The 8,328-nt window shown below is 37.2% G+C and overlaps 2 protein-coding genes across 2 annotated transcripts; one reads left to right on the top strand and one right to left on the bottom strand.

The window, feature by feature from the left end:
• Positions 1-347: 347 nt before the first annotated feature.
• Positions 348-4,210, top strand: LOC107100122 (tripartite motif-containing protein 16-like). Its single transcript, XM_015398491.1, has one exon. The coding sequence runs from the start codon at positions 461-463 to the stop codon at positions 2,132-2,134; it is 1,674 nt and encodes a 557-aa protein (XP_015253977.1). The 5' UTR covers positions 348-460; the 3' UTR covers positions 2,135-4,210.
• A 232-nt stretch (positions 4,211-4,442) lies between these two features.
• Positions 4,443-8,328, bottom strand: LOC107100120 (endonuclease domain-containing 1 protein-like). Its single transcript, XM_015398489.1, has 3 exons — positions 8,308-8,328; positions 5,628-6,004; positions 4,443-5,517 (listed from the first exon to the last, which is right to left on the bottom strand). The coding sequence occupies exons 2-3, from the start codon at positions 5,955-5,957 to the stop codon at positions 4,828-4,830; spliced, it is 1,020 nt and encodes a 339-aa protein (XP_015253975.1). The 5' UTR covers positions 5,958-6,004; positions 8,308-8,328; the 3' UTR covers positions 4,443-4,827.

Here is an 8,328-nt window from a genome sequence, read left to right on the forward strand (position 1 = left end):
TTTGTTTTCCAAGAGCAGTTTGATATTGTGGGACTACAATTACATTTTGTTGCCATCCCGACCATACAGTCAACTAAAACAGTGCAAAGAAGTAAATATTTTTATTATCTCTGTTGATGTCATCAAAATGGTACACTCCAAAATTGGTGTTTGTATCACAGTGATTGCATAACTATTACCAGGTAAACTAGTAATGCCCACATGGTACTATCACACCTATACGTTCTTTACTACGAAGCCATTAGTTCAGGCTTGTTCATTGAGTCACCAGAAAGATTGTCAAACAGGTAAGTTGTAGTGCAGATCAAGGAATAACCCACATCTCCCTATTTTGTGTCTTTCAGTTTGGAACTTTAACTACGAACTTTACCAGACTAGAGAAGGTGGCAGCAATAAAAGCCTCTGCTTTAAAAATAACACAAAGTAAAACTTGTTGATCACTAACAAGACAGAAGCAAACATGGAGCAGAGAGAAGACGAGCTGAACCAAGACTCCATCGCGTGTCCCATCTGTTTGGATCTTCTGAGCGATCCAGTGACAATCCCCTGTGGGCACAGCCACTGTATGAACTGCATTAAAGATCACTGGGACAGAGAAGACCAGGAGGGGACCCACAGCTGCCCCCAGTGTGGGCAGACCTTCAGCGGCAGACCTGCCTTGAAAAAAAACATCACGTTATCAGAGTTGGTAGAGAAGCTGCAGAAGGATGGCCTCAAACGAAGCCATTCTGATCACGGCTCTGCTGGACCCGAAGACGTGGCCTGTGACGTCTGCACTGGAATCAAGCTGAAAGCTGTCCAGTCCTGTTTGGTCTGCTTGGCGTCTTACTGTGAGAAACACATTCAGCTACATTACGAGTCTTCTGCATTTGAAAAGCACAAGCTGGTCGATCCTCGCAGAGACCTTCAAGACAGCATCTGCTCTCTTCACGATGAGGTGATGAAGATCTTCTGCCGTACAGACGAGCAGCTAATCTGTTATCTCTGCTTGATGGATGAACATAAAGATCATGAAACGGTCTCACTTGCTGCGGAAAGAGCCGAGAAGCAGAAGGAGCTGGAGGAAAGTCGACAACTAATCCAGCAGAGAATCCAGGACCAGGAGAAAGATGTGGAGCTTCTTCAAAAGGAGGTGGAGGCCATCAATATCTATGCTGATAAAGCAGTGGAGGACAATGAGAAGATTTTTTCTCATTTGATTCATCTCGTTAAAAAAAGAAGCTCTGATGTGAAGCAGCAGATCAGATCCCAGCAGGAAACCGAAGTGAGTCGAGTCAAAGAGCTTCAGAAGAAGCTGGAGCAGGAGATCACTGAGCTGAAGAGGAAAGATGCTGAGCTGGAGAAGCTCTCAAACACAGAGGATCACAACCAGTTTCTCCACAACTACCCCCCACTTTCAGCACTCAGTGAGTCTACACACTCATCCAGCATCAATATTCGTCCTCTGAGATACTTTGAGGATGTGACAGCAGCTGTGTCAGAGCTCAGAGAGAAACTTGAAGACCTCATCAGAGACACCTGGACCAATATCTCGCAGAGAGTCGCTGAAGTCGATGTTTTACTGCCCCAACCTGAACCCAAGACAAGAGATGGATTCTTAAAGTATTCTAAAGAAATCACCCTGGATCCAAACACGGCACATTCTCATCTTCTGCTGTCTGAGGAAAAAACCAAAGCAACGTACATGAAGGAAGAACAGCACTATCCCAGTCACCCAGACAGGTTCACCGCCTGGCATCAGGTGTTGACCAGAGAGAGTCTGACCGGACGTTGTTACTGGGAGTTGGAAGCCAAACGTGGGGGAGTTCGCGTTGCAGTCGCATATAAAAACATCAAAAGAGCGGGCCGCTTAAATGAATGCTTGTTGGGATGCAATGACAAATCTTGGGCGTTGTGTTGCGATCGGAACAGCTACACATTTTGGCACAACAATGTGAAAACTCCGCTTTCAGGTCCGTGCTTCTTGAGAGTTGGCGTGTATCTGGATCACAGAGCAGGTATTCTGTCTTTCTACAGCGTCTCTGAAACCATGACTCTCCTCCATAGAGTCCAGACCACATTCACTCAGCCTCTATATGCTGGACTCCTTTTTTATTCTGATGGAGACACTGCCGAGTTCATCAACCTCAATTAGACGAGACCTGTAGGAGTTGCTGGATAAATCATATCAAAGGTGCAGGTGAAATATTCATTTGCATTTGAAGTAATAGTTCAGGTTTCTAAAATGTATAAAAGCAGTAAATAAGCTAATAAAAGTATTTGCTGTATAAATCAGAGTAATCAGTTGTAATAACATGAGTATTTCCCATACAAATTGTGACGATATAGCTCTGCATTACCATTGAAACCTTTCCATAATTTACTCAGACCATCGTTAAGTCCTTTTTGCTTCTCCTACCCAGACCCGTTGATTATTTAATTAAATTTTTAATGACCCTTTACCTGTGGGGCATTTGAGTTCTAATTTTAGTATTCCTGATTAAATTACATTTTCAAACATAGCTTAAATCCTTTTCACATTTTTCTTTTTCCAACTACTTTTATGTATACATGCCTAAAGATTAGCTTAAGTATTGAATAATCTTATTTGATTACATTGCAATATATGGTGCAATCTGCATCAATGGTTTGAAATATATGAAATAGTTACAAATGTTTTTGGAGATGCAGTAACTATTATTAAAGTTGTCAAAACATGAATACGATCATCAGATTTTACATCAAATTGTGAGAACATGTATTTTTTGTATAGTCTATAAGAAATAATCCTCTTTTTGACAGTATTTTTTTAAACGAGTAGCAGGTAAATCCTAAAGGACCGATAACTGAGCCTTGTGGAACTCCAAATATCTTTATTTTTCTCTTGCTGTTTTGACCTTAAATCTGTTAGTTTGACAGAAAGTGTCTCATATTTTACTAGTAAAATGCTTCATTAAAAAGCCTTCAATCTAATCTGTCATGTTACACTAAATTGAAGGCAACACTCGGGGAGATTTACTCAAAACTGCCAGATTTAGGCCACAAAAGTAAAGCGCTAGTGGGTCAAAACATACACAGTGAATTAAAGATAGAAATGCAGTATTAGTTTGACTTACACTATGTTTGTCCTTCTATTGAGGGTCTTTCATTTTGAAAAGGAGTTAAGCAATAATGTCTTTGTTCAGTGTTATTAATTACATTTTAATCAAGGTTTTTGTTTTTCTTTAGAATCTTAATAATCATACAAAATAAAGTATTTAGGGATGGAATCTCCTGATGAACAAAGGTGCGCTCTGTTATATTTCTCCTGGTTTTAGGGAACACTGGTCATTAAATATTGGCAGAACTTTTGTGAGATGAACGGAGAAATGTAGGTTCAAGGAGCAATGGTTTTAGTTTTCAGGCCACTGATCCGGATGTGTTGGAAGATTTAAAACGGAAAATATTAAAACCCAACTCTGACATCAGGTATCAGTCTGTTAAGTGTTGGTTTGTCTATTTTTGTGTCCGTACAGTTGGCATGTTTTAGGATTCTAGAAACTTTAATTGATTTTTGTTTATAAATGTAAACTTCTTTCCTTTAGTAGAATAGTATAAATGTTACGTTGCATTTATCTTAAAAGTAGTTTTTTTTTTCTATTACTTAGACTAATTGAAACTAAATTAAAATGTTTTTATTTTAATATCTTTGTTTTTTTATCACCATTTTCAAAGTGCTGCAGTGTAAAGCAGCATATGACAGTATTTGTTTCCTTATTTTTTTTTTTTATATGAACCCAAACTCACATTTTACTACCTCTAAGTGTTAATACACCTTTTCTTAAACGCATTATATTCTTTTCAAATGACACACTTTCTTCCACTGTTTTTCAGTGTTTTGTTTTTATATGTATTAAGATGACGCATAACTACCTCTGCTAATAAGTATTCAATGATTTCGTTTTCCTTTCCACTTGCGATGGAGAAAACACTTTCTCTTCCCTTTTCATTGTACAAGTTCTATTTTAGTCATATAAAAAAAAAATCTTGGGTTGAAACAGCTTCTTTATGTTTCTTCTTTGTTTCCAGAAGCAATCTCTCAGGGATTTTTGAGAGATTGCATGTTTTTATCTTCAGTATATTGAATGTATTTGTTACAATCAGCTTTTCTCAACCATTAATTACAGGAAATAAAATTGTTGTATGTTGAGAAATTTTGAAACCCATGCCATCAATAACTCAATTAAAATCCTTTAATGGGAAGAGTTTCTATGTGTGTTTTTTCTGACTTTTTTTTTTTTTTTTTTGTTCAGTATAGAAAAGCTCATTTGCAGAAGTTTTTTTTTTATTTATTTACAGAAAGACCAAAAATACATTATGCTGAGTCACAGTTGGTCATTCCTGTTGCATTTAATCTTATATTTCTATCACTTCATAGACATGCAGCTGTGAAAATAAAAAATAAAAAAAAATTGTTAGGTCCTTCATGTTACTAAGCAGTGTTTTTTGTTTAAGTCTAAACTAAGCATGGACATTTTGCGTCACACGTTTCCTTAATATAATGGCTCTTAGGTTCATCATTATCTACAATGCCAGACTACTGTATAGTTAGATGTAGAAATGTTTGTCTGGACTGGAAAAACATTGAACATTACTCTATGAAAGTAATTTCCCTCTGGGATTATTAAAGTATTTCTGATTCTGATGAAGCAAGCTTGCTTAATGAGTTTTAAAGGTACCGGATGTGTCCGTGGAATAAAATCAGCCCCCTTCATCCGGCATGTTGATCTTAGTGGCTCTAATGATATAGTCTGCTTAAATTCAACAAATCTATTACTTTCTGCAAAAAAAGGTGTTCCTTTTTCCTTATTAGCAAGACACCCAGTGAAGATATGAGTACACGAATAATGGGAAAATAAAAGCAAAATGAGAGGGTGGTGATGTGATGGATCCAGATACTGTTGGCGGACAGGGGCAGTTTTTCAGTTCTGGGTAAAACTCAGTAACGGTGGTGGTCAGAGGACATTTTGTTCCAGGAAACATTACAAACTCAGAGTTAGACATCCCCAGAATGTGCTGAAGGTTTTCCAGGGTCATGGTCTCAAGATATTTATGTTTGGACTCATCTTGAACGTTGTTGCCCCAGTGCCCGCTGGCTATCCACGCCCCCCTGACCGCACTGTAGCAGCAGAATGCCGACCAAAGCGCAGAGGGAACGTTGACTCTGTTAAGCATGCTGTTTAAACTGGGTTGAGCTCCAGTCACCACAAACCCCTCAGTACCACCACTGCTGTTGATGCAGTACTTCTCCATGACACATTTGGTGCACATCTCCATTTTGTTCCAGCTGCCCTTGTTGAAGGACTCTGCTTGAGGAACGATGTTTGTCAGGGTGAAAGTTGACTCTTTGTCCTCTTTGGATGAGGCATAAGAGCTGGGAAATATATGACCTCTATCAAATGTGTTGTTGGCTTTATAGTCTTTGTTGCTAGCCTGGTAGGTGTAGTTCTTCATCTTGTTTTCCCGCATCATATTCTTGTTGGTAGATTCATTCTCCAGCTGTGAAGAGAGGAGAGAAGTTTCTTTGAAAGAAAACTGGACATTATAGATTAAAACAACTGGTTGGATAATGATAAAGTGCCGACATTCATTCCAGATATAAACCCTACCTGTGGTTCTATCTTCCAATAGGTTTTTGGCCTCTTCCTGTCAACTTGATCAACAAATCTGAAAGCAGAAAACACTGGAATCTTGTTTTGTACATCGTAGAGCGTCACAAATCTCCTCCTGTTTCTGTAGGTCTGGCAGATTATTTTGTATCGGTTCTGATTTAGGATCCTGCCATTCTCCAAGATGCCTGGAACATGTGGCGGAGTGTGGTTGATAAGATAGTGGTCACAGTCCGAAATGGACTGCACCACCTCAGCAAATGTGCGGTCAGACAGAGAGAAGAGAAGAGCAGTAATGGGCAGGAAATGCCACATCTGTTGAAACATCATTTTCTGATTTTGTCCTTTGATTTGAGGAAATCCAAGTGAATCAAGATCTGAAGAAAACAAAAGCAATTCAATATCAGTGGGTTTAATTACTGAGGGAAAAGCCAGCATTAATAAAAATAAACCATAGAAATAAATAACTTAGCAATGGCATCAGTGCTTTAGATCAAATCATAAAGCTTAGTTTATGCAGCTTGTTCTGCTGTTTTCAAGATAGTCATCAAATGCATATGTGTAACTATATGCTGAATATATAAAAATGCAGTTAATGTTATCCAACCATCTCTGAGTAACAGTCAAATGGAAAAAGTGTTGCAACTGCTCCAGTCTCATTACAGGTCATGACAAGAAAAATAAACGGAAGGCGGCAAGGTTTGTCTAATCTTAGATGGAAGTTATATATTTTGTAATATGTGTAAAAGTTTATTTGGAATATGGGTATGGGGTGCAATTTGTTAAGCAGTCAAAAATTAAGAGCAATATTTTTGGTTATTTAGAGTGCTTTAAGAGTCAGTTTTTTACTATGCTTTTCATACATTTATAAAAATTGAGGATCCAAATTAAATATTTAGATTGTCAGTTAAAATCTTGTTGGCAAGCTAAGTATTTGTTTTCCAAACTAAATACTTTCTTAAATATTTAGCTCCAAATTAAATATTTAGTTTTCAAATTAAATATTTAGGTTTTTAAATAAATATTTTGTTTGATGACCCTTTGTAAAGCAAGAGCTGCATATTTCTCCTCGTTAATAGAGCAGAATAAGAATAATCCTAGATATCTTTTTAATACCAAACTCACCCAGAGCCATAGCTCTGTAGAACCACCGATCCCACCTGCTCTTAGTAGGTGGGATGCCAACAATAGTTAGCACTCTAACTATGGTTGGTTTATTTCTGGCAGGTGAGGCAGCATCTGAGGTAGCCATAGAATCTGAACCGGGTTTAGACCGCTTTGATCCAGTTGAACTTTCAGAGTTAGCAAAACTATTGTCTTCATCTAAGCCTTCAACTTGTTTGTTAGATCCAGTTCTCACCAGGTTATTTAAGAAGTTATTCCCTTTGATCTCCTCCTCCATTTTAGATGTGATTAATCTATCTCTGTTACAGGGATATGTACCTAAAGCTTTTAAGGTTGTTGTAATTAAACCTTTGCTTAAGAAACCGTCTCTTGGCTCAGATGACTTGGTCAATTATAGACCTATATCCAATCTTCCCTTCTTATTTAAAATCCTTGAGAAAGAAGTTGCCAAACAAGTACTTGACCACTTCCACCATAATGAACTTTTAGAAGAGTTTCAGTCTGGCTTTAGAGCTCATCATAGCACTGAAACAGCTCTGGTGAAAGTTACTAATGATATTCTCATGGCCTCAAATAATTTATTTTAGTGCAGCATTGGACACAGTTGATCATAAAATTTGTTTAAAAAGAATTGAATATATTGTAGGAATTAAAGGAACGGAACTAGGCTGATTTAAATCTTACTCATCTCCCAGATTTCAGTTTGTTCACATTAATGATAAATCTTCCTCATTCTCCAGGGTTACCTGTGGGGTGCCTCAGGGATCAGTGCTAGTGAAGCTATTGCCTTCAATCTCAGCATAGGCTGCTCTAAATCTAATCTATCTAATTGATTTCAGTTTGTTCACGTTAATGACGAATCTTTCTCATGCTCCAGGGTTACCCACGGAGTACCACAGTGCTAGGACCAGTTCTCTTTACTATATATATATATATATATATATATATATATATATATATATATATAGTCTCATTTTGATAAGCATAATTTTTCCTGAATGGATTCAGCACACCAGTCTGAAATGCCTTTTCTTTCTTTGATCGTGTCCTTAATTTTGATTCTACAAAAGGTGAATGAACAGGAGTGAGAGACAAAAATTTGCCTGGTTCTGTGTCCATCCATTGAGTCTTTTTTGGAAAATGAGGCCCAAATGGCAAGTCAATCACCGATGAGAATATGGAAACAGAGTGCACAGAGAGTTTGTAACCAAAGTCTTGTATTTTAGTTGTACAAAATGTGCAGACAGACTTTTTAATTTTATACCCATACCCTTTTCTCTGTATAAACTATTTGAACATTAAAAGAGCATAAAACCATAATTCTAGTTTAAAATGCATTTTTTACAATATCTCTCAACATGTTACTGAATCTGAATCCAAATTAATTAGATAAAACTTTCTCCCAAAAAAACAGGCTATCTTAATTTTTAATTTAATGTTTTAGTAGAACTATTTTAAACTTTTCTTTCCCCCAAGACTAAAAAAAATTAAGCAGGTTGTATTATCTGAAGATGTTAAATTTGTAAAAAAAAAAAAAAGGATAAATATTACTCACTGCTTTTCAGGAGACTTTTCA

Source organism: Cyprinodon variegatus, unplaced genomic scaffold (genome assembly GCF_000732505.1).
Source record: "Cyprinodon variegatus isolate N-32 unplaced genomic scaffold, C_variegatus-1.0 Scaffold937, whole genome shotgun sequence".
NCBI lineage: Eukaryota > Metazoa > Chordata > Actinopteri > Cyprinodontiformes > Cyprinodontidae > Cyprinodon > Cyprinodon variegatus.